The sequence below is a fragment of the Peromyscus californicus genome, unplaced genomic scaffold, assembly GCF_007827085.1.
Source record: "Peromyscus californicus insignis strain IS unplaced genomic scaffold, ASM782708v3 Scaffold_16__1_contigs__length_79575227, whole genome shotgun sequence".
NCBI lineage: Eukaryota > Metazoa > Chordata > Mammalia > Rodentia > Cricetidae > Peromyscus > Peromyscus californicus.
The window spans coordinates 76,923,873-76,949,740 of record NW_026294458.1 but is presented as its reverse complement, the minus strand read 5'-3'; the positions used below and the strand labels follow the sequence as shown (position 1 = coordinate 76,949,740).

Sequence of the window (25,868 nt, the reverse complement as noted above, 5' to 3'; positions counted from 1 at the left end):
TGGTCTGCTTCTTAGTACATACTTGTGGATTCTAGAGTGTGGCAACAGCCTGGGAGCCAGAACGTGTATTCTGTGACCATGAGCCATACTGCTGTCTTACCTCTGTCAGAATTCCAGTGAGGGGAATGTGTGGCCTCAAATGAAAAGTGGCTTCAACTTCAAATCCTAACATTTCACACAAGCTTCCTAAAGTTTTCCTCTCTCCAGACTTCTGATGAAGACAAGGCCAATCTTTCTATTCCAATCTTTTCCTAGGTAATTTTTCACAAGAAACATTTTTTTTTTTTCTAATTCCTTGAGGAAGGGCTCAATGGATCCCATCTTGTTTCTAGACCAATGAGCTGTAGACCAGATTCTCATGCCATACAGATGAAGGTACAGAACGGGTTCAAGTCCTCATCTACCTCCTTTGCGTCTGGACTGGGAAGGAGAAATATTCCAAGGAGCCAACATTACAAGGAGGCATTGGCATAAACCAAATACTTTATTATTTGAGGAAGAAAAGGCCAAATTACAAAACCTTTATACTTAAGACAATGCCAAAGACTTCCAAGAACTTCCATAACGGTTAGATTCAACCGTGTAAAGCCGCCGTCTTGGCAGACAAAACTCAGGCTAAACGTGGCAATTTCATGTGGCTCAGCTGCTATCAACCGCAGTGATGGCTGAGCTTTTGACAGGAGCATGTCCCCAGTCCGTGTCTCCCGGGACACACAGGTCCCACTTGAAAGGCATCCTCTGCTTAACTGCAAAGCATTTTTTTTTTTCTTCCTGGGCTTGCAGGCTAAGACTCCCAGGACTGGCACAGCAGGTCCCAGCTGGTCTTGCATCCATTGCGAGGTCGGTCGTATGACTCTTTTATCAGTATCACCTGCTGGCTCCGAGGCCACCCTGGCTGGCAAATGGCTGGATGAGAGTGCGAAGTCTCATGGCGGAGTGAGTGCTTCACCCGATGAGAACATCAAACAACCCACACCACACCGTTCCCGTCTTGCTTGCCCTGTCTGTGCTTCTGGGTATCCACGGCCAAGAACATAAGAGGAGCAAGTTCTCTGAGGGCACGGAGGAGCAGAAAGAAGAACATGCAACCCAGACGGTAAGAACACACGGCAGGTCAGCGAGATGGGGAGTGCCCTGCTTCATTTAAGGTCAAGGCAGATGGAAGATCCCTCCCGACGGCCCTGCCCAACACATTTCCCTTTACACGAGCTAAGATAAAAATAAAGCTTTCGTACAAATTACGATTTTTTTCCAGTGAGTTACTTTTGCAGTAAAAATAGCTGCTACATAAATCCCTTCTGATCTCTGAAAAGGAGTCATATATTTCCAAAAATAGTCTTCTTATTGTAGTCACACAGAATACCTTGGGGCGAAGGAAGGAAAATGGCTGGCTGGGGGAGGGGAGGCTGCCTGGAAAACACAGGTACGCCAAAAAATAAAATACATTTGTGTATAAACCGACTTAAGGCATGCAGAAGTGGAAAACACGTGCCATTTGTCAAGAAAAATACTGCTTTACAGCTTTCACTTTACAGTCCAGGAGGAAGTGGAAAGGCCTGAGGCCCCCTAAAATAATAACATTAAATTTCTTATAAAAAACCCCAATATACAAAGTCCTGGCCAGATAATGAGCAAGTCAGAACTAAAATAACAACAAAAACAAAACAAAACAAAAGTAAAAACCAGGGATCATCCCTCAGACCCCATTACTGTTGGAAAAAAAAAAATCAAATGAAAACAGTATATTATGATTTCTCTCAGTCGGCCTCTAAGAGATTAAATCTGTGTAAAATGATGATGTTTCTATGTGCTAATGGAAAAAAAAAGATAACCTATCAGGTATCGCATTCTTGACTCAAACACAGTTATAATTACTTTAAATACAATATACAATTTCTGTTAAATAGAACTGCTGGCGGATTCTGACATTATAAGATACAATAATATGTACAAACTGACTTCCGAAATGGAGCCATGGCTGCTCTCCACCTGCCTAGCCCGCTCTCAGGAGGAGGCGGCTTCTGCGTTTGCTACTCCTGACGGCAAAAGGTCAAAGGAAAAACCGTGTTTTTCAGAGTTTGTGCGTCCATCACGTGCTGGCTCCCTGGAGCATCTCAAATAGCCGTAACGACTGTGATCGGCACACAGCCTGCTCGGTGCTACCGTGGCTTCCCCAGAGCCTCTTCCCTTCCGGGTCTCGCTACAGGGCAGAGAGGCCATGCCACCTTCCACCACTGGGGAGTTGGCCTTGTGGAAGAGGCATGGGATGAAAGAAGGCCGCTGCTGCTTGACGACTCCCAGAGGGGTTCCATCCTGCCCTCCCATGGGTCTTTGGAACAGTGGGTCAGGACGGGCTTCCCACTCAAGTCCCCGGGCCTGGGGCCAGCTCAGGGTTGTCCTGAGGACCTCAGTCTTCTGTATCAGGCTGGACACCCAGGATGGCATGCAGTTCCTCAGGAGTGAACCCCAGCAAGTTCTGCAGGTCACACACGAAGCGGTACACGTAGCGCTTGCCTGACGTCTTGTGGATGATGTTTTTGTCATAGTAGTAGCGTAAGCCCCGGCTCAGCTTCTCGTAGTTCATCTTTGGCTTGTTTTTCCTCTTTCCCCATCGGCGGGCCACCTGTGGGAAGACGTGGGAAGGCCAGAGTCACCCATGTCCACTCTTGAACCACGAGTGGCTCCCCTGGCCCCAGATGCTCACCCTAAAGGACCCGACAGTCACCTGTCTGGGCCACTTTAAATGTGCACAGATGCTTCTCTGTACAAGGGCCAGTGATATCCCTGTCTCTGCCCCCACCTCCATCTCAGCAAAGCCTCCTGGGGCCAACTATTTGGAACCAGGAGTGCCCCAGACAGGGACATTTCCTGTCAACCATCCTCCGTAATTCTTATTTCGACTCCTCCCCGCCCCCACTCTTTTAAAAAGCCAGAGTCTCGTGTATCCCAGGCTAGCCAGAGTCTCGTGTATCCCAGGCTAGCCAGAGTCTCGTGTATCCCAGGCTAGCCACTCATCCTCCAACCTCTACTTCCTGTAGCTGAAAGTTTTCCTGTCTGCAGAGCGATATCCACAGCAACTTCCCTGCTGGGATTGCAGACAGGCATGTGCCATCACACCTAATTTATGTGGTGCTGGGGATAGAAGCCATGGATGTGAGCAAGCCAGGCAGCCACTCGGCCAATGGAGACACCTTTCAAGTCACGTGATAGCTGTAGAGACTGTCCTGCCCCATGAGACACGCTTATTCCCCCAGACACAGAGACGGGGGCAGATTACATCTATTGCTGGCATCATGCCCTACCACAGCCATCTCCAGGAGAGGGCCCCAGGGTCAACCCTGAAGGCTGCCTGGCTGCTCTGTGTCTTATCCAACTTGGGACAAAGGTGACTCCCTCCAGAACTTGCTGGGGGTTACCAGAGAACCTCTGACAGACGTGGAAGGAGGGCACTGCCCTAGGGACCCCAGGCCATTCACCAACAAGGCAGTGGCTTCAGGTCAGCTAGCCCAAGAGCCAGGGCACTCCTGGCAGAAGAAGGGCTCTTGCTGGTTCTGTTGACTTTCCTTGTGCCCAGGGTTAGCTTTAGAACCCAATGTGATGAACTGGGATGAACCCAGTGTGAGTGCAAGCGGTCATACCTCATCAGGGTCGGCAAGCTTGAACTCCCATCCGTCCCCGGTCCAGCTGATAAAGGATTGGCAGGACTTGTCAGAGAGGAGCTCCAGAAGGAATTGCCACAGCTGGATCGGTCCACTTCCTGGGGACACAGGGAGGCGGGTTACTGAGGACTCTGCCAGGTCGGCATGGATCTGACCCTCCCGGTGACCAGGCTGTCCTGAGAACATGGACCCCACCGGGCACGTTGCTGATGACACTTTGATGGGCAGAAGCTGCGGTAACCTCCCCTTCCTACCCACTCCTCCTCCAAGGAGATGGCTGGACCAAGGCTCTCCCTTGGTCACTGTGTTTGTCCTTCTGGGAGCAGGATACGGGGCTAGCAACCCTCATCAGCACCAATCTTCCTGCTGTTTCATGCTTTTCTATTTCTAGAAACACCCCACGGGGGCTGAGGTGGGTGTTAAGGGCCTTTTTCTCACAGGCACATCTCTCATGACCACGTGCAGACAGTTTCCTGCACACAGCATACTCCCGGGGTAACCTATGTTGACAACTGTCTGTCTTAGCTCCACACTCAGAGCTACCACCTTGAGAGGGGGTGGGGGGGCTTCCCGCAGCCTCGTCTTCCTTAAGGATGTACTCAGGACAGCAACTCGTCTTGGTTCCCTATCGTGGTTCAGGGAGGAAACTGAGATCTGACCCTGAGCCCAGCTGTCACCTTGCCCACAAACATGAAAAGCCTTTGGGGACCCACAGAAAGGCCTCAGATGGAACCAGACTGAGCTGACTCACTTCAGTGGCCACCAGGGCTTGCCACCTCTGAACTGATTCTCCGATGGGTTTCCACACTACCCGTGGTAACACCGCTGGCCACAGGCTGGGCTAGCCAACAAACAGTACTACTACTATTACCATCCAGGTAGACACTCCTAATTCTGTGGGGTTTTCTTAGTAATCCTTGGATTCCTAGGTATCAAAACGGCCTTAGGTTCAAACCCCTTTATGAGTCTTTATACATATAAGTAGCCATTTGTTTTTGATGATGAAAAAAAAATCCACACATCCTCATTTTAATCTTATATTTTTTAAGTGGCTTTTTTTTCTTTTTTAAATCCACAGTGGCTTCTTATGGCCAGCATATGAGAAGAGGGTCTATTTAAAGGCATCTGAAGCAGCAGTGAAAATGAACATTCTTGGTATTTCTGCCCCAGTTCTGAAATTGTCTTGTTCTAAAAACAGCTTTAAGATTCCTTCGGTCTCTGCCTAGAAGAGCTCTCTCCTCCTCTCAGATGGTTTTGGAGGCCAAGAGAGGTAAATAGTGCTGGCAGCCTGTGAGCTAGCTCCCGCCCTTCCCCAGGCCAGTTTACATTCCTAGAGATCCAGAGTGTGAGTCAGAGCCAGGACGAGTCTGTCCATCTGTCCCCTCTCCCACCCTCCCCGTCCTGTCCCAGGTAGAGGGTGTGGCCTGGGATCTTCTCCCGCCCCGAGATCCTAACGTGAAAACTTCTGCAAGCCTGGTCTTGTGGGACTTGGGTTCAGGGAACCTCAGAGTGTGGGTGTCACAGCCAGACTTGGAAAAGTGTCACAGCAGCACGACAGCCACTGCGCCAGTCACAGAGGAGCCCGATGCCGGGCCCGAGTGCACGCTCACCGGTGAAGCCGGCCAGTACTGCCGCAGGAATAACCGGTTTGCCTTGCTCAGCTGGGTCACTCCTCTCTTGGATGTAGTCCTTGAAGGACATGGTCGGTTTATTGAGGCCCAGGGGCTGGCTACAGTCCTCCTCGAAGCTCTCAAAGGAAGGCACCCGCTGTACGTCCAGCAAGGATGACTGGCTGTTCCAGGACCGCAGCAGCGAGTCTGAGCTCTCGAAGCTGTCCGCGCCATTCTCTGCAGAGTCGTGGTCCTTGGGCTTCCCTGTTAAAAAAAAAACCCACCAAACACACGCTGAGACCCCGCCAAGATGTGAGAAGTGGCCCTGGGTCATCGATTCAGGTGCACCAGTTCCTCCATTACTGCCAGCTACCCCCAGTACAGATATATACACTTCAGGGACAGCATCATTCAGACCCCCTCCACGCACTCTTAAACTCAGGTGCTAATTTCTTAGGATAAGGTTTTGTACAAGTAACACCTTCCTCCAACAGACACGTGGATAAAATGTAGAACACTACATAGCCGTGAGAAAGAAGAAATGGTACAACATAGACAAATCCCGAAGAAAACAGTTAGCAGGAGCCTATCCCTGGGAAGCCCCAGGACAGCAGAAACCACTCTGTGATGATGAAGAGGGCTGGGAAGGGGCAGGAAGGAACCTTACAGATAAGCTGGAAACTCTATCTCCACGTGGATGGCTGTAACACAGGTGTGCACAGCTGTGTTCATCCAACCAGATGTACCACCTGAGATGTGAGGACGGTGTCTGTTACACCCTTGGACAGGAATCTGGAACATTCCCATGTGTCTCAGCAAGAGTACCCTACCGCAAGGAAGCTAGCTTAAAGTGGTTAAGCTATTTGGTATTGCTCACTCGATACCTACAGAACTCGGACCAGGGTCTCAAACAGGCTGTGCGTTTTTGGAAAGTCACACGGAAGGCGACCCCGTCCTTTAACCTCCTGCTCCAATGGCAGAGGACAGGATGTCCTGACCAAGCATCTCTCATCCTGAATGGCTTCCAGGACAAACCAACAACCTTATTCTAGAATGTTCTCTTACCAGAGCTGTTGGTGAGCAAATTCAAGTTGCCGCCGGGGAAGTCCTGGCTGACGGAACAGTAATTGACACTGACGGTATTGAGCCGAGATTTGGGCAACATCTGGAACTCCTGCTCGGAGCCAAGAGCTGCAGGCGTCGCAGAGGGCGGGCACATGCTGTCCAGGAGGCTGTCTTTGGCGTAGCTTTGTGCCTGCATTCCATATGGAGCCTGTTCCATGCCGAAGCCTGAACGCAAGGATGGGTCAGATGGCAGAGCTGTTAAAGTCACCATCACAACAGCTAAGACCCTCACCCGACCTTGTGGGCCACCCCCAGGGGACCCTGTTTTGAAACAGGTGTCCTGGGTGCCAAGTTCAGAGCACAGTAACTGCCTTCCACACATTTGAGGCCACATCCTCTGCTATACTACATTGGTGTCTCCAGACTTCTTTTTCCTCTTTATGGTTAGAATGGCCTTGAACAGTGTTGACTCCTAGAGATTATATGAGCCCCTTAAGCAAGGCTAAGTTTTCCAGTGGCCACATTAAAAACCCCAGGAACAGGTGAAGTCAATTATCCATTTTAACTGCTCAGTGGTCACCTCAATATATAAACAGTATCCTAACTCATCAAGGAATAGTTTATATTCTTGGTTTCATTTTATGACCTCTGAGTTAGTAGAGATGAGTCAGAGTCTTAGATTCTCATTACACATTTCACGTGGATCTGCCATGTTCCAGCTGCTTAGTAGGGCAATAGCCATGTGTAGCCACCACAGGAAGAGGTCTAGGCTACCTGAGGGGCTTGAGAGACCAAAACTAGAGATTTTAAGAAATGGTCAGTTGACTGACCTAATGTATTGCTGCTGATCCAATGAGGAACCGCGTTGAGGTGTGAGTTTTCTTCATACTGGTCTTCTGTCTTTTCTTGGTTCTCTGAAAAATAGACAAAGAAGACATCAAACCCAGTTTAAAAACTCCACAAGAAAAGCAACACTTCCACGCTCCTGTATTGCCGATATCCGAATGACTCATTTTGCCCTTTGCATTCCATTTCATTTCAACCCCCTTATGTGTCTTTTTAAAAAAAAAAATTTATGATACATTTTTCTAATAATCTGGGGTAAGTTTTCTAGTAATCTGGGATGACATCACTGTCTAGAACAGTCCAACTTGTGTATATTCATTTCACGCCGATGTTTATGAAACGCCATCTGTCCTGGGGCTGGGAAAACAGTGGGTGAAGGAAATGGACTTGGTTCCTGCCCCTGTGAGGCTTAACATCCTCTACAGGTTAGTCTGGGATGTCGTGAGGTCCACAGGGCAAGTGTGTGTTCTGTGTAAATGCCCTTACTGGGAACACACGATCACAAACTCCACCCCTTGAAGCCAGCAACACAAACACACACGCTGAACAGGCTCGCCGTATAAACAGCTGCCTGGAAATGCAGTGGGTAAGACCAGTCCACGTCCCCAGAGAATCGGGGGTCTTTAAAGTCAGTTTCCCTGGCTCTAGGAAGCCATAACTAAACAGCCCTGACAACAGAACCCCAAATGAGATTCTGAGTTTATACGTTGAAAAGCAGATGTGTTTAATTATGGTGCTAACCATTTTCTTACTTTTTTGGTTTTTTAACTTAAGTTAGTCTAACTGTCCCTCATTAAACCCAGGTATCTTCTAAGCAGGTCTCGCTGATCTTTGAGGTCTGAGACAAGAACGTCTCTAGCCTCAATGAGATTTCTGAGTTCAGTGCTTACCCTTAACATTTCAGTCTGTGTATGAGTCGATCAGTTACAGCCTGCACTCCAAAATCCTCAGTGGACTGGAGTAATTTTCCTATAAAATCCACAATGATCTGCGTATGCCGCCTTACATTCAAGCATCCCTGTCTCTCTTGGCTCTTCCAGTGAGCTCACCCACCTGGCACCCTGGCTGGCCTACATATCCAAGGTGCTCTGAGCTGGCGTAACCAGGGCAGCCTGGCAACAACCAGCAATTTGGTGACTCAGGCTGTTGCCTTGTGGCTACACCTGGCACGAACATCGCACACACTTCCCTCCATGGAATGAAGACCTGTCATCGCCTCCCCATTTGACTCGCTTGGGGGTGTTCTAAAGCAATGGACTCTGCGCCACCGGGCAGCTCGAGGTGGAAGGGCAGACCTTCCTGCTGTCTGGGTCCTTGCCTCCCCAAGTCCTGCAGCCTTACCTTTGATCATCTGCTCCAGATGTTCCCAGAGGATGTCACCCACAAAGTCAGGTGCCAGCTCCAGAAAACGCTCCTTGCCGAGGTTACACAGCATCTGGCCATTCATGCCAAACCGCTGCAGATTCACATTCACCAGGCTGAACTCATTGGTGGCCCAGAGTAGCCACTGGCACACCTGCTGCTCACTCCAGAGCCAGGGGTCTGTGTAGGGAAGGCGAGAAAGGACAACGCTGGTGAACAGCTGGAAGGCAGGGAGGCCGTAGTGGCCTTGGACAACTCGCCAAGCCTGGGCAGCTCCAAACCCACGACATGAACGGGACACCACTGTGCCGTGACCCAGGTGTGTTCTAGGACACCAGAGGCACTTGGTGTTTAATGAGTGCAGGGTTAGACATTCAGCAGGCCACAGCACAGGGCAGCTGCATTCTTCCTACACTCTTGCTACTTCTTGCAAGACAACTAAGAGCATCTTAAAGACAGGCCCAGCCAAACCAGTCCCTCACATGTCTTCCAGGGACTCCCCAGCCTCAAAGCCCAGCACTTACTTTTGGGAATGCCAAGACGCCGTTGCTCCTTGTGGAAACCACTGAAGGTGGCTTTTAAGGCTTGGCTCATCACGGCCTTGCTGCAGGGTGTGAGCAAGGGCAGCTCACAACTGGCTGCATCTAGAGAGAGAGAAAGCACAGGGACATCAGGACCAGGGTGGCAATGTCAACAGGAGCTTAGGATAAGCCCCAGTCTCCAGAGAGCTGTGATCACAAATCTCAACAGGATTCCTTAACAGAATACAGCCATGGGGCTGGGGTGCAAGTCAGTGCTTGAGCACTCACTTAGCACGCAGGAGGCCCTGGGTTCCATACTCAGAATTACCAAAAAACTCCAAGAGCAAACAAGAAAAAAAAAAATTTAAAAAGTATACTCTATTACAATAATCATGGAGATAATTTGACATGCAATTTTTTTCTTTTAAGAAAAGTAAGCAATGGCATTAAGAACCAAACTGATTATGCTTCTTAGAATTCCACTTACAAAAAGAAGAATCTAGAATAAAAATGAGTTTGTACACAGCTGTAATCTTAACATTTGGGAAACAGAGACAGGAGGATGAGGTAACCTGGGCTACACAGGGAGTTCCAAGACAACCTGGCAAAGTCCCCTCTGTGTGTGTGTGTGTGTTAAACTTTTAAAATAAAAATCAAATACTGTATTTTGCAAAGCTTCATAAAGCAGGAACACACAGAGACACTACTTCTACCTAAATCACGTTTGAACATTTTAAATTGTATGGTTTCTGTTCAGAAGGTTTCAGGTGTGTCCAGCCTTGCAGCCTGCGTCCTGTACACAGCCACGGACAGCGACAAATGTAGCGCAAAATTGTCAGAGGTATTCAAGACGTAAGAGTTTCCTTGTTTTTGTAGCTTGATTGCACGGTTCTTGAGTGTGGCCTTTGTAGATGACGATGTCATATTGCAATGTCAAAAGGTTGGACAGTCCCTGGCTGCCTTCAGTGACTGAGTGCCTGAGGTGGGAACTGTGTCCATCAAGCTGGGCAGGCGGCAGGGGAACTTGGGCCTGCCAGTCTCAGACAACACTCTGCACTGTGGAACAGGCACCACCCCAAACTTTCCTGAAAAACAGTCTTCTCTGATGCTCTCAGCAATTTCAGGAACGATAAATGACTTGCCAGACGACGTCATGCTTACGAAAGCACGGCGCTTTGATAGATCTTTCTGGGCTATGTTTTCCAGCACCCACTTCATATGACAAATCAATCTGGAAGGTGTCCAGCCAATAACTCCATGAAGTAATTGTAGAGACGTATCTGACATGCTAGTCCTTTGAGCAGAATAAAGAACAGTAGTGAGGGCTACTACCAAAATACAGATGGGTTAGGATGAGCAAGAGTAATCTGTGGTCCCGAAACTCAAAGGGAAAAGGGTGTGTGCGTGTGTGTGTGTGTGTGTGTGTGTGTGTGTGTGTGTGTGTGTGTGTGTATGCACACGTGCTCGCACATTGGGGTGTTTTAACGAGAAATGTGAACTAAGCATTAGAAACCGAGACACATCTCAATGTCCACTCCCTTCCATTTGAAGAAAACACCACGGAGATGAGGAAGGGTTTGAAAACACCCCAAGTGGGACTCTTGGAGTCCCTGGCCACGAGTGACAACAGGTTCTCAGCTCACAGGCGGATACCGCACCTGAAGACACCAGAATGAGCCGGGCGGCAGTGGCGCACGCCTTTAATCCCAGCACTCGGGAGGCAGAGCCAGGCGGATCTCTGTGAGTTCGAGGCCCGCCTGAGCTACCAAGTGAGTTCCAGGAAAGGCGCAAAGCTACACAGAGAAACCCTGTCTCGACAAACCAAAAAAAAAAAAAAAAAAAAAAAAAAAAAGACACCAGAATGACCCAATACTCAAGATATCAGCATTCTTGGCTGGAGAATGATCTGTTTCTATTAACTGGTCATGGCTTTATTAACCCAGCTTCTGAAGGAAGCTATGCACCATCTCTGCTAGGTTGGAGGGGCGAATTACCATGGGAGACGGAATCCAAGCCCGTGGGCACTTCTTGGAGTGTCTGCTCTTCACTGAGAGAGGGGAACACAGCGAACAGAGAGCCATCAAAGGTGTCAAAGGCTGGCTGGCGCTGCAGGCACAGGGAAGAGAGGAGACGCAGCATGAACTCACTGGACGTGTTTTCTTAGTAGGCCACAGTAACTTTACCACGGGTCCTGATGACATCGGCCATTCTAAAGCAGCATGGGCCAATGACCTCTCAGTACTGGAAGCACACTTCCTAAAAAGTTCAAAGTAATCCAAACAGTTCTATCTCACTCTAAATCCTTTCATTACTCTCACAGGGTCAGACGGCCTGGGACGTTATTTTAGCCGCATAATCACATTAATAAGTTAAGTACATCTAAAAGCAACAGAGTCTTAGGACCACACAGAGGGGCGCTCCAGAGAAGACCAGCACCCATTTCATCAGACGGGGTGTTTTGGTATAATGAACTTCAAACTCAAAGGGAAGGCTGGAAAGAAATGGGGAGTTGAAACAATAATAAGCTGTTCTTATCTTTGGACAGTTACTTTGAAGTATCCACTACTTGAAATAATTTGAGGGAAGCCTCCCTCATCACTCCAGTGGTTCAGATAATAGTAATCTGTGAAAAACAACAACAATAAAAAAAAATCAAACCCTAATACTTTCCATGATAAAATTAAAAAAGGATCGTGGAAAAGAAACTTCAAACCAACTACAAGGAGACTTCCAAAGGCATCTTTCAGGAAAAGCCAGATACCCACGTAAAGACCGACAGACGGCTGCATGATCTCACATACGCAACACTTATGGAAAACAGCAGCCCTGCAGGGAGAGGCACCAAGAACGCACCCGACAAGGCCGACCCGCCCCTGCACGGCTTGTTTAGGAAACGTGAAGAAAAGTCCTATTTCCCAACATAATCTGGAAATCCCACATCGTGTGTAACACAATGACCCGTGTGTTGCATCATGGGCAAATAAATGTGTAACACATTTACAAATGAAATCAGCTCAGTGCTGGGCCTTCATTTCAGAAACGCAGAAGAGCGGATGGCTCGTGTGTTGCACAAGAGGGCGGCTGCCAGCCCCAGCCCCAGCCCTCGCCCCCCAGGACTGCCAGTGACCAGGAGGGCAGGCCCACTGAGGAATGTGAGGCACTCCACTGGACGTACAGGGGACTTTATGTGGGGATGATTTCCGCGAAATATTAAAGAGATGCCAGACAAAAACTCCCCCACGCCTTGCCTGGGCCTCTAGGAAGTGTCTTTCTGGAAGTTCTTTTTTTAAAACTAGGAAGTCGAAGAACAATGCAAAGCCTTGCTATGCATTTCAACATAGATTCTGGCGGTGAATGCCTTCTCCGAATCCGGACATAGCAAGTTCTTTCCGTTTACGGAAGGGCTTTTTCTTAGGGGTGTATGTGGCTTCAGCTCCATCAGGCTTCCTTACACCATTTCTGCCATGCTTAAGACACATGACTAAATCAAACAAGAAAACGCACTGGGATTTGGTGACTTCACGGTAATAGAAAAATGGGTGCCAGGTCCTGCTTCTGGAGTCTGCCCCAGACACATAACCTTAAAAACGGCTCAGGGAACTGGGGAGATGGCTCAGTAGGAAAAGCATTGCTGGGCAAGCTTGAGGACATGAGTTGGGATCGCTAGAGCCCGCGTGAGGTTGGACGAGGGACCCTGTCTGTCATCCCAGCGTGCTGAGAAGGGGGGCAGACAGGACAGTCCTCAGGAGCTCGGGGCCAGCCAGCCTCTGTGTACACAGCAGCGGACAAGAGACCCTGCCTCAAATAAGGGGAAGGCAAGAACCAACACTAGAGACTGTCCTGGTTTTGGAATCCTGGTACAGGAGAGCAGAGAGACAGGAGGCTCTTGGCGCCTGAAGGCCAGCCAGTCACCTAGCCGGTGAGCAACAGGCTCAGGGAGAGATGCCGTCTCAAAAAATAAGTGGAGAGCAATAGAGAGAGACACTCATGGCTGGCTTCTTTACTACACGTGCGTGCATACACACACACACACACACACACACACACATACACACACAAACGAAATTACCCAGCTTATGCTACAAGAGTGTCCCACAGACGTGACATGAAAAGTGTTTACACAGGGGAGCCAGCTCTTTCTCCTTTAATCTGTTTGGGGTTTGTAGAAACAGGTCTGCTGCTGCTGCTGCACCAGGGGAGCACCTCCCTGTAACCTCGGGGGTGCAGCCCCTCCTGACGGAAACAGCACCAGGATGTCTATTCTCAGCTCGTTCAGTTTACAAACAGCCTTCTGGGAATGTTGAGATTGATCAGTGGGTAAAGACACTTGGTGCCAAGCCTGGGGACCTGAGCTTGACCCCCAGGGCCCACATGGTGGAAGGAAGGAGAGAAGTGACCCCCACAAACTGTCCTCTGACCTCTACATGTGTATTGTGGTACGAGCACACAGGTACAAATAAATAAATGTAAAGAAGTTAAAAAATAAATAGCCTTTTGATCAGCCATGAGAACTCCGGAGTGGATAAAAAGGTGGTGGACACAGCCTCTCCAGCTGTTTTCAAGAATCATGGGCCTTGACTTGTTCGTCCAATCTGAAAGGAGCCTCATGAATAGACTGCAGCAGCTACCTCATCTGCAAATGAACTGCTTTCATATCTTGGGGTACAGGTACAAACAGCATCACAATACCCATTTTATGGTGCAGAAAACTGAGGCTCAGAGAGAGTAAACAATTTCCCCCAGAGACACACAGGTAAGATATTTAAAACCTGGGACCAGAACCAGTTTTCTGGGACCTGGTTCAACATGGGTTTTCCTCTCTTATTAATGCAATTCCCGAAATTGTCAAGAAAACTGAATTAAGAAGCACACACCTTGAGTGTCCCTCGAAAACTGTTGGCGACAGGGGCCACTTGGTCCATGTTCTTGATTGCGAAATCATTCATCTTGAAGAAAAAGCAAAAGAGACACAGAGGTTACCACTGCAGCACATTTTAAAGGTGACAGTGATACAGTGGCATCAGTCTTCAGCTGGGGGGAACACTGTAGTCAGGAGTACACATGCCTGAATGTGGAAATTCTTATTTAAAAGGCTCCAGACAAAGTAGCTCTCGAGAACCGTGGCAGTGGTGGCGGCGGGGGGTGGGGAGGGTCCTAAGAGTTCCACTTAGATGTGAGACTCCATGGGCGGCCCCCACATCCTGGGCTAGCTGAGCAAGGAGGCTGTGCCCTGAGTCTCAGCAACACTTCTATGGGCAGCTGGAGAGAGGTTAGGTGGTGCCAACCAGGGCCACAAGCCACCACCTCCTGCTGCACAGGGCAGTCAATTCTACCTGGGAACCTAATGGAAGCCACAGGGAGTCACCTGCCTTGGACCCTCCCATGGGAGTCAGGCCAGAGCACCCCTTCCCCACCATTCTCGGAGATATGCGGAAGAAACACATGGCCCTCAGTCATCCAGCCCCTCATCATCGCAGACCCTCAGCCTCTGAGTATGTGACCTCAGAACATCTCTGCTTTGTGTGTGGCACAGTTTTGCATTCCTTCAAGAAGCTAGGCCTTGCTTTAACAATAGGGACTTATACCAGAGCTGGGCTGACCACCAGCTGGCCACTGTGGCTACTGGCACTGGGCAAGGCACCTGTGGAGGGAGGCAGGCTCTGAGTGAGGATGCACATGAGATCTTAGGAACTAGAAGGGAAAAGGAAAGCATCCCAGTTCTTTGAATTATTTACTTTGTGCTTATATAATGTTGTGAATACATTAGGTTTACTGAATATAGCCAAATCAATTTGACCTGTTAAGACTGCCTCAAGCACACTGAAGAGAAAAACCAAAAATGTAACTTGCAGTGGGACTGAACATTTTTCTGGGGCCCTAATGTGTACTTCTGGGTCAAGCAAGTGATATGCTGAACGAAATCAGGCAGGCCTTCAATGACACCACCAGAGTGGTGGAGACCGAGCCACTGAACCTCATGTCCACTCACCAAAGATCAGCACTCACCGGCGGCTCCCCACCCTCCAAGCTACAGAACAGGAGCCACCCGCAGCTCCTTGGTGTTACCCCTCAGCGGCCCACACCTGCTCCCCTCCATGTGCACCCACCTGTTAAACAAACACTTTCACTAAAATGAGTGTGCAACTGATAGAACTCACTAGAGGCAGCAGATAGCATAATCTTAAAGAATGATTTAACTTGCTTTGTTCTTTTCCCTGTCCTCTTTACAGTCGACATAATGGCCAAGGCAGGCGTCTTAACAGTTTCCTACTAAACACAAACTCATGTGTATAGACTGATAGGCACGTGTGCACACATGCACACACTTACACCTTGATAAAAGGCAACAAGGGCAGAGAAAGGGGCCCTGGGGGAGGCTGTTTGGAGCTCAGATATGCAGACCTGGGCTAACGTGGCTCACAGATGCTGCGGAGCACCTAAGGAAGGGCAGCATTGGGAGAAGGCAGGGTAGGGCTGCCCGTCTCCACAGTGAGTACATTTGTTCAGTCTCCCTTGGAATATGATCTTGTCTACACTCACTAAGGATTCAATATTCTCTGCAAACCAATGCTGCCACGACAGAATGCCTAGCTCCCAGCTCCTCATGTGAACGAAGCCCCAAGTCCCACCTCCTCAATCCTCCTGCATCCAGGTTCCAAACGTTAAAATCACCTTACAGGGAGGCAACTGGAGCCTTGATACTGAGTCACTGGCCTGGGGCCACACTCCTCCGGGGCTGATTACACCTCAGGTGAGCAGGGCCTTAAACCATGAATGACTGGGCTCTCCCTGCTACATCCCACCGGAGCAGAGAGCACCTAACGACAATTAAAGCAGGCCTTCTTGCCACAACCCTGTGAAATGCTCACCGACTGAGAACTTCATGTCGCCTACTTTGAGGGAGTCAGCCCTGTAACCTGTTGACTAAAAACAAGCCTCAAGCAGAAAACCAATCAGAGAGCCAGAAATGTCCACATGGTCCCTCCAGGGTCAGGGCTTTCTGTTGGACCAACGTGTGTGCAGACACTTGTGGACTTAATTTTGATTTTTAGCTCCTGAGATGAATGGCCGTGGAAGGCCGGGCAGAGCGTCCCTGCCTTTTGTGTACAAACAGGAGGAGAAAAGGGAGGTTCCCACTCCCACATAAAGAGCTGTAATTACCAGCTGCAGAACAGGGTTCCTTTGTTGGCCCGCTTTTAATGAGTTTTGTAAAAAACCCTGTAGAATTAAAGTGCTCTACTAAATGGCTTCAGGCAGACACACAGCTAATCAAATTTAAGTTCATTTATCCTACTGAATGTGCTTGCTAACTCCTGGGACAAGTCAAGACTCTAGATAAATGAATTTTCAAGTTTAGACCCTTTGGTACTCGGGAGACTAACTGCTACTTGTACTTTAAAAAAAAAAGATTAAAAAGAATAGGAGTAAATGGCACAAACGTAATGCCTGAGAATAGTTAAGTTTTAAAACAAGAATTTCACTGACAACTGTATCCTTATTGGAACAGGTAACCACTTACATAAGCACAGGTTTGTATTCAGGTAAATTTCAGAAGAACAAAACCTTTTGAAAGTTGCTTTGCTTTTCGCTTAGAACGCGATCAGTTTAGAGAGACGAATGACTAATTCCAGATATGAGAGTTAGACTATTTCCCTGTGGGGCCTACGGTGTTCAAATTTACTGTATTGTGAGATTACTCAGAATTTTAATAAAAGCTTAACACTGAGATGTATCTCCCGATCGGTGGCGGTGTGGGCAGGCAGATAAGGCACTGGAGCTTCCACAGCAGGGAGCGAGTCTATCTCTTAACTGATGGATTAAATGACTCCTGTCTCCAACCAGGATTGCTCACCGCTTTACTTTCTAAATAAGTAGCGAGTCAACCACTATTTTAAGCTCCGCTGAAACTGAGTGCAGGTTAGCACAAAGTCTTACAAGATTAAAAAATAAACAAATAAAAAAACAGGTCAAATATACATACAAACGCTTTAGGTTACACCTTCATTCATATGCTTTAAGGAGAAAAAAATAAAGGCAGCGCAGCCATGCGCACCCCCACTTGGCCGCTGCCCTGTGCGCGGTTCGCAGGGCCGGGGCACGGGGGCCCAGACCTGGCCAAGCAGGTGACACGTTCCTGGGAGTCGCAGCTTCCCAGGTGTTTCAGGCTCCGGACACCCCCACATCCTCCCAGGCCTAGCGCCTCCCGGAGTCAAGTCACTCCAAACCTGGGGCTACCTCGGCCACCCTCTTCGGATGCCCCAAGCCCCCTTGAGAAACGCAGTCGCGTGCCCCGGGCAGCAACCGTACCAGGCGGGCACTGGCTTCCCCAAAACAAAAGCGGGCTGCCCACGCCCTGCCCGGTGCCCTGGTCCCTCGCCGAGGCCACTGGGTGCCTGAGAACCAGCCGGAGCGGCTCTGGGACGCGCGATCGACCGACCGGCTGGAGCAGGGGCCGTCCGCACTGCACCCCACCCCGGGCGGAGTCCCTCCCGCGGACCGTCGAGCACCGGGGGCCGCTCTTACCGCGCCGCAGCTGGCAGGGCCGGCCGGAGGGCGGCTGTGAGAGGAGATCGCGGTGATCCGGGCGCGCGAGGCCCGGCGAGGCGAGGGCCGGTCCGGGCGCGTGGGGCCGGGGGCGATGGCGGGGCTCGGCGGTGTCCACTGCGTGCTCAGAGCCGCGGTGGAGGAAGTAACCAGCCCGGTCTCTTGGCCGCGCGCTCTTCTGGAGCTGGGGGAGGGCCGGAGGGGACCGGGGGAGGGGACAGCAAGGGTGACGGGGAGAGCGGGGAGGAGGAGCGAGCTAGAGGCCGGCGTGGGAGGAGACCTGTGCTCCCGCAGTGGCGGGTCCACGCTCCTCCCGGGGCCTGCCGTGCGCCCCTGCAGCCCGCTGTCGCCTGCCTGCTGGCCTCTGCTCCTGGGGGCCCGGCTCGGGCCGTGTGCCCTGGAGGTCCAGCGGGAAGGGCAGGGCCGTGTCCTCCTGCGTCCCCGACGCACGGCTGCCCGCAGGTCCAAGCTAGTGGAGGTGGTGGCACTCAGGTTAGGCGGTTAGGCTTCTGCTGTGGAGCCGGCCCTGTGCTTGGAACTACGTGTGGATTCTGATCCCTGGTCCTTCCGTCATGAAAAGGCTCTTACGTGAGGTTAGGGAGGCGCAAAGTGGGCGGGTGGCCGAGTCGCGAGTGGAAGAGTAGAACGTGGCGTAGCCGCCTGGCTCTGGGGAGGCCCCTCCTACCGCCTCGGTAGGCACGGCGCCCCCTAGAGCTGAGCCGAGTCTTAGCGCTAACTTGGCCGAGCACCCAGTCTTAATAATTCTGGAAGGCATTGGTGTTCTACTTTACCTAGTCTACCAGGTCAACTACGTGCCAAGTCCAGCGTGGGTCTCTCGGAATCGTGGTCAAAAACACCAGCCATAGAGTAGTTTCCACGTTTATCGGAGAGTGGCGAGTCCATGGTTGGGAACCTGTGCGTTCGCTCTGCAAGCACAGATGCATGTTCAGTATTGAGTAGAAAAGTTTAGGTGGATACCAGCGATGAATATGAATTGGCAGATGTCCAGCTTAGGCAAGGCCGTGGGGTTGATAATTGGTACATTCCAAGGTCAGCCTTAATGGGAAAGGAGTAGAAGGCCTCCAGCTTCCCTGGTACTCAGGGTTCCTGGGTTTCCATGGCAACTCCCCCATCTGAAGTTATTGGCCAATTGAGTTACTGATGCACTTGATAGTTCTCTCTGGTATATCACCTTTTCAGGAGTCAAGGCCGGATCCGCTAAGCTAAAACAGCTGCGTTCGGAGGGAATTGATATTTCCTCAGTGTGTACTTCCTCACTGGCTTCCCAGTGTGTGTTCAGGTCTGGACCAGAGAACTCAGGTCAAGGAGGAACTCCATCAACAGACACAGATTCCCTAGTCTGTTACCATGGAAACATGGAGCCGCATATGTTAACTTTTTTTTTTTTTTTTAGCTGTAGCAGAAGGTACTGACTTGTTTGCACTCCAGTGCCAGCTGAAGGAGGGTGTCCTCCTGCCTCCCTCTGCCCGTTCTCACACCTTGACCGTGTGTCCGAGAAGCTTGGCACACACAGAGCGATCTCCTGAAGCTCGGGTACCCCAAACAGGACGGCTTTCTTCCTTCATATGTGCTCTAGAGACTGCGGTCGCTCGTGGCTGGGTGCGGAGGGGCTCCTTGGTCACCAAGGGCCTTCTTGAGCCAAGACCGCGTACCTTTCAGGGCTGCTCAGGCCGACCGTTGGACGGCAGCACTTGGTAACGCTGAGCAGAAAGCTGCAGAAGTTGTCACATGGCCGTCACACACAGCACCTGCGGTGAGTCACCGAGGCCAGCTAGCAGGGCTGAGAACTCCGTAGGGATGGGCTCCACATAATAGAGCAACCTTAGCTTTCCTTGGTAAGCATTTTAGGAAAATCTCTGGGGAAAACAAAACCAAATCTGTCGTATACATGAGAGGGAAGGAAGGCATTCGAGAGAGCAGCCCCGACCCTCATAGTTCTGAGTATGGGAGACCTGGTCTAAAGCAACAGTGGCCAGAAGCATGGACGCCAGACCTGTGAGGGCTCAGGGACGGCAGGCACCTTTGTCCTTGGGCTTGTCCTCTGGAGAAGGAGACCTGGGTTGGCCCAAGCGGCCCCACCCGGCCCCTGTTTGGTGGTTGATCCACCTTAGCCTTGGGCAGTTACATGCTTAGGAACATTGTAATGTAACGGATACACAGTCACCTTTTCTGATTGTTTTTCCCCCTTCGTCTTCTTGGGCGGTCTCCTAGTTACTGAAGCCTGGCTGAGCCCTGTGATTATTCATTGACTATTATGGCTCAATTCACAGGGAACCTGGGGCCTTCCTGCAAATTGAATCTAATAAAAGCACACCCCTTGTGCTCTGAGATCAAAAGTCAATGGTTTTAGGAGGAAATGGAAGATGGGAAGGTTCCTAAGCGGAGTGAGCAGGTGGACTGCGGGGGCGGAGTGTGAGGGCGAATGTCTCCCTTCTCTGATCAGAAGGGAGACATAATATGAAATAGCATAAATACGAAATACCTAGAGAGTGAAATGTAGACAGAGTTCTTTAGGATCTGGGCATAATTATGAAAAAATGATTAACTCACTAAGCCATCCTTTTCAAAAACAGTGTGGTGCAGCCTCCTGGGAAGCTGGTTTGTGTTTACCTTGTGATCCTGGTCAATAGCACTGTCTCGGGGGTTCCCAGTTCCAAGTTAAACATTTAGTCTGAGGTGTACCATTTATTCACTCAGCAAACACAACGTGAGGTGGGGCGATGACAAAGAGGACTGAGGCTTAGTTCCTGCCCCTTGGAGAAGCAAAAGGAAAGGAAGGATTTGAAGAGCCCACACAGTGTGGGACCCTTTGAACCCAGAGGGCGGGGAGGCAGAGGCAAGTGGTGAGGCCTGGAATGTGTGGAAAGGCAGAATTGCCCCAATTCATGTATGATCTGGAATGTGTCTGGGAGTAGGGACTAGTCTACTGATTCCCAAAGCCCACTGATGTTGGGGGTCAAGGCACAGATAAAGTCAGGCTTTCTAATCCCACACCTCACCAAACCAGTTTGTTGGCCTGCAAGGGTACCAGGAATGCTGTATGAGGTGGGATCAGCAGGGCTTCTGCAGTGTCAATATGGACAACTCTGGGAGAAAAAAACCTTTTCCTGCTGTCCTCTAGCATGTTTTCTGCTGGCCCGAGGCCTCTTGTGTCTCTCAGGGCCCTAGGCTCCTTGCGTAGCTCCTGCTCTCCTAACCTCTGGGAGCAGCTGTTGGGCCTCAGCCCTGCCTGGGATCACCCTCACTCAGCCTCCTGCTGGCTACACAGCTGTGGCCCTGGGGGCAAGTTTCCTTACTTCTCTGGTCTGAGGTTCTACTGCAGTCCCTTGTTTCCTGAGCTCAGAACAGAGGTGGTCACACAAAGAACAACTCCAAACTGAAAGTAGGGAGTAACAACAGCCATTTCCCTGCCTAGGGAGGCCTAGTCTCTGCCTCCCAGCCTTACCCTGGTGGACGCGGACAGACAGACGCTACCCCCCTCACAGCAAGGAGGAGGGGTGAAGACCTGTGTTATCAACAGGCGTCATGGCTTCTTTGATTTTCTTGGCTTCAGTAGTTAGAGAGACCAGGGATTGAAATGCTGAATTTCGAAGCTGGAAAGCTACAGAGCCAGTAAATAAGGTCAATGCCTATATTTACAGAAAAGGAAACTGAGGCCTAAGGAGGTGTGGTTCCCTTCTCAGGGACATTTGGCAGTTTCCATTCAAGACCGGACCACGCTTCTGGCCTCGGCGCTGCCCCGTGTCTACCACACCATCACCCTACACAGCTGTTTTCCTTATTAGGCTAAGGATCTCTTCTTGCAGTGCATCAATTTGAAAATCCACGGTGATGTGAACCTGCAGGGAGGTGTGCCTTAGGCATGTCTGAACAGCTGAACTCATAATAAGGACCCGTACTATTTGTAAAATTGATAATCTCTAAATAAATGTGTCTGTGCTGAGTCAGACCTGTACAGATAGATGGTTTCTAAGTTTTTTTTTTTTTTCTCTCTCTGAATCAAACATGACTCCTACATTTGCTCTGAGTAACCAGGATCACTGAACCACAAATAAACTAAGTTGGTCATGATTCTGTCAGGCCCACCAGCCAACGCTTAAGGAAAGTTCAGTCTGTGACATACCTTCAGAGACGAGACAAAGCCTGGATTAAGGTGCGAGCTGGATTAAAGACCAAAAGAATAAAGTAACAGGCTTAAGTAAGCATGGGAAGAAATCATTAAGAAAGTGGGGTAGTTCAGTTTCAAACCTCCAAAGCCATGTGCTCAGTAAACTGATGTAGAAGGGGTAAGCTCGGGTGTTTGTTGTGGTCACGGAGAACTGTGGAACACACTGGAGAGTTTATGAACAGTGGGAACTCAGGTGTCCCAGCTCTGGGGCCTGGAAGTCTGAGATGAAAGCGATGTCTTCAGAGTCTGGTGATGCCTCCCAAGTCTGGTGATGGTTCCTTGGCTACTGTGAGACTCCGCACTCCCTGGAACACGTGTTCTTAGCAGCGTGTATCTATTCCAGAATAGCCGAGCTACAGACCCCAGTTTCCACGGCTGTGTGGTTACCTCTCCACGCGCTCCGCTCCAGGGGCATGCTGTTTTCAAGTGCAAAACCCACCATCTGTTCCTTTTACATTTACATTTTATTTTTATCCGTGTGTGTCTGCATGCCCAAAGAGGCCAGAAGAGGGTGTTGGAACCCCTGGAGTTGGAGTTACAGGCAGTTGTGGATGTAACAGCCTGAGGTGGATGCTGGAAACTGAACTTGGGTCCTTTGGAAGAGCAGGAAGCGCTCTTAACCACTGAGCCATCTCTCCATCCCCAGTGCAGCCGAATTAAATACGACTTTTGCTGCGGTCCAAGCAGGAGGAGGGACAACCCCCTTTCTTAGTTTTCAGTGAAGCAGATCAACAGCCCTAGTCTTCTGGAACATTCTTACAGAACGCTGGAGTTACCTGCAGTCTCCTACCAAAGAAGCACTCCAGCTGTGCTGTTGCCAACTTGAAAGTCACAGGTTTCAAACAAGAGATTCTTTTTCATTTTGCACAGGGACATCTAAGGTGCAGGAAGCCATCCGTCACTGCTGTGAGCCAGGTGGTGGCCCCTGCTGCAAGGGCAGTCTTGCTGATCCCCCACTCTCTGTCCTTTTTATTGTGGTCAATTGTCCCATTTCTGTTTGCAGGTACAAGGGAAGTGGCTGGTCTGTTAGAATGGCTGAGCTGTGTGGGGTGTTTGACACCACGGTGAGGACATGACTCCATGTCCCTTTCTGGCACCAGCCTGAGTTGGGAAGAGGCAGGAGGCCATGGTGACAACCCACCAGGAGCCGCACTCCAGCCCCGTGTGTCCTGTCTCAGCCCCTAAGCCTCGTCCTTCCCGGCAGAGTGGGGAGTAGCAGAGCCTCCTCCAGACACTTGGCCACCCCCAAAATAGCTGGGCTCTGTGTCGGGGGGAGACAATGGCAGCCCTCTCCCGGCACTGAGCCTGAGCATATGTGCTTCTTGGTAGCAAGTGTGAAGGCTGACTAAACTTAGCGAGTGTGCCTCCCGCTTCTTCATTTCCATCCCACCCTTTGGTTTGTGTCGGAAGGAATGGACTGTTTCCCTGCCAAGAACCACCTGCTGTACTTCAGTGGGGAAAAAAGCAAGCATTTGACATTTAGAAAATGACTTTTCAATAGAACTTGTGAGTTTGAATTCTTCTATAGATGTCTACCAGAGTGGTGGTGTTCCATCAGTCAGCCAGCCCTTCCTCAGCTAAAGCCTTCTAGTAGCTCTCATTTAACTTAGAGAAAAGCCAGAGTCCCGTGAGATGCCTTGAGACCCGGCTGTCCATGGGCCTCCTCCATGGCTCCTTTTGGCTCATCTCTTTACAGTGACCTTCTCCTCACTCTGGGCTGTTCTACTGGCCTCAGTAAATCCCCCAACTGCCAGGCAAGAGGATTCCTTGAGTTTTTCCCTCCCAAGACTTTACTCCCTGGTCCTCACCTGGCTCCCCTCTCAAATCCACCTTAGCTAAACTAAGCCACCTGGAGACCTTCCCTGGCCTCAGTGACACTTTTCCAACTTACTTGATGGCAGTGTGTAGATTTATTTATTTTTCTTAAACCCCCAATGTGATGTAATGTTCTTTTAAGTTTAGACTGTTGGTTTTGCCATGCAGGAGATGAGTTCTTGCCCCTTTGAGGCAAGTGTTCTTCTACTGAATTCCCTAGTCATTTCTTTCAATTGATTAATTAATTGTTTTACCTTGTTAATTAATTCTTTGTCTCTCCAGCATGTATTCCATTCCATTAGGGTCAGAATTGTATGTGGTTTGGCATTACCTTTCTGTGGTGCTTGGAATGCTTCCTGGCATGGCATTTAATAAATATCTGTGGAATAAATCACCCCAACTATCTTCTGGATGGCTTTTTTGTGACCTTTCAAATGGAAACGTAAGATGTCAGTTAGCGAGCACTGACATAAAGTTCCACCAGTTAAAAAGACACGCTGTGCAACCTCAGTCAGTCTGTGTTCTGTTGCTGCAGTGAGGCATTCGAGACCAAGTCACTCATGAAGAATAAACTTTCATTAAGCCCACAGCCGTAGAGGATGGAAATCCAAGAGCACGGTGCTGTCGGGTGAGGTCTTCCTCCTGCCTTGGGGGTTTGTTTGTTTGTAGTTTCCTTTGAATGTGTTGTGTGGCATCACTAAGGCCATCTTCACGCAAGTGCTCAGGGTACTTGGAGCACGTCTGCTGCACCCTGTTGCCCTCCTCGTCCTCCCCACCCTCTCCCTTTGACCCTTTCCCCGAGTTTCACATCTGCCTGTACGGAGCCTGTAAGGATTGTGTTCTTCCTGCTACGGAGCACGGCTGTGGTACCACGAGAGGAAGGGACACGTCAGCGCAGCTCTCTCCTTAGAAAGCCTCTAATTCCACATGGGTCCTGCTTTCATGACCTCATCTCATCCTGAAAACCTCCTGAAGGCCCTACCTCCAAGTACCACCAACGTGTGAATTTAAGGATTAAGGGTATATAATTGATGCACTTTTGCTAACTGGTGAAAACTATAACGACAGAATTCTCATTTATATGGTGTTTTGATTAATTAATTAATTTTTGCATTTATTTAATGTGTGTGTGTGTGTGTGTGTGTGTGTATTGGGAGGTCAGAGGATAACTTATGGGTGTCATTTCTCTTCTTCTACCATGTGGGCTCCAGGGGTCAAACTCAGGTCGTCAGGTCAGGTGACAAGTGCCTTTACCCGCTAAGCCATCTCATCAGCCCACCATTTATATCGTACTTTTATTATTCCTGGTCACAGCCTTCTGTGACATTGCTCTTCTGGAAGGTATCACCACCTCCAGTGTAAATCACTTGCCCTAAGTCCCAGAGCCAGCTCCCAGAAGCTCCCACACTAGCTCTGAGTTTTTCTCTAGAATATTCTCCCATATGAGCAGACAGAATAGACTTTAGGTGTATGTGGCCCGTGACACCACCCCTCACCCCTCTCCCTATGATGGGTAGAACAGACGTTGTCAAGTGTGAGACGTGACTAGTGACTCAGTGGCCCTTTGGCCCTCTGCTCTTTATACAGACATGCTAGCTGTCGACGCACAGGGATGCACGACCTCCCTTTGCTTTGCAGAAGGGTACAGGTTTGATGTTCTTTGTGTTTGTTTTCATGATTCAGGAGCCTAGAAGCCCCTCGAAGATATGTTCCGGAACTTGGAGTCTACGTTGCCTCAGCCACGTGGCTAGCATGAACACCTCAAATATAGCCTACTGCCAGTCTTGCATTCCACTGTTGGGTGCACAGAGACTTCCCACAAAGGGTGGCAAGTGTGGTCCTGAGGGGAGTGACGGATGGACCCTGCCCACCTCTGTCTAGTAGCTGATGCCGAGGAGTATGACCTTATTTGGGTAAAAAGACTTTGCAGCCGCAGTAGGGATCTGAAGATGAGTCTACCCTGAGCCACTCTGATGGCGCTTGAATCTAGTGACAATATCCTGAGGAGGAACACACAGAGCCCAGGCAGAGACAGCTAAAGATGGTGGTAGAGATTATAGTGATGCAGCCACAGCCAGGGGATGCCTGGGGCCACCAGAAGCTGGGAGAGGTGAGGAAGGATCTTCCCTGGGGGCCTTCAATACTGTCAGGGCCCTTGCTGACACCTTGGCTCTGGACTTCTGGCCTATAGAACAGTGAAGCAATAAAGTTCTCTCATTTAAAATGCTTGGTTTGGCCAATTAGTATGACAATCCGA

The 25,868-nt window shown here is 49.9% G+C and overlaps 1 protein-coding gene and 1 long non-coding RNA gene across 2 annotated transcripts; one reads left to right on the top strand and one right to left on the bottom strand.

The window, feature by feature from the left end:
* Positions 1 to 465: 465 nt before the first annotated feature.
* On the bottom strand, positions 466 to 18,151 carry Ets2 (ETS proto-oncogene 2, transcription factor). The gene is made up of 10 exons (XM_052741294.1): positions 17,587 to 18,151; positions 13,938 to 14,009; positions 11,058 to 11,169; positions 9,067 to 9,186; positions 8,522 to 8,722; positions 7,165 to 7,248; positions 6,335 to 6,559; positions 5,270 to 5,533; positions 3,639 to 3,757; positions 466 to 2,623 (listed from the first exon to the last, which is right to left on the bottom strand). Exons 2-10 carry the CDS (start codon positions 14,007 to 14,009, stop codon positions 2,408 to 2,410), a joined length of 1,413 nt encoding a protein of 470 aa, XP_052597254.1. The 5' UTR covers positions 17,587 to 18,151; the 3' UTR covers positions 466 to 2,407.
* Positions 18,152 to 18,394: 243 nt separating this feature from the next.
* Positions 18,395 to 24,002, top strand: LOC128112288 (uncharacterized). Its single transcript, XR_008218935.1, has 2 exons — positions 18,395 to 19,381; positions 21,312 to 24,002. It is a non-coding gene; the product is annotated as an uncharacterized LOC128112288 (long non-coding RNA).
* Positions 24,003 to 25,868: the final 1,866 nt, after the last annotated feature.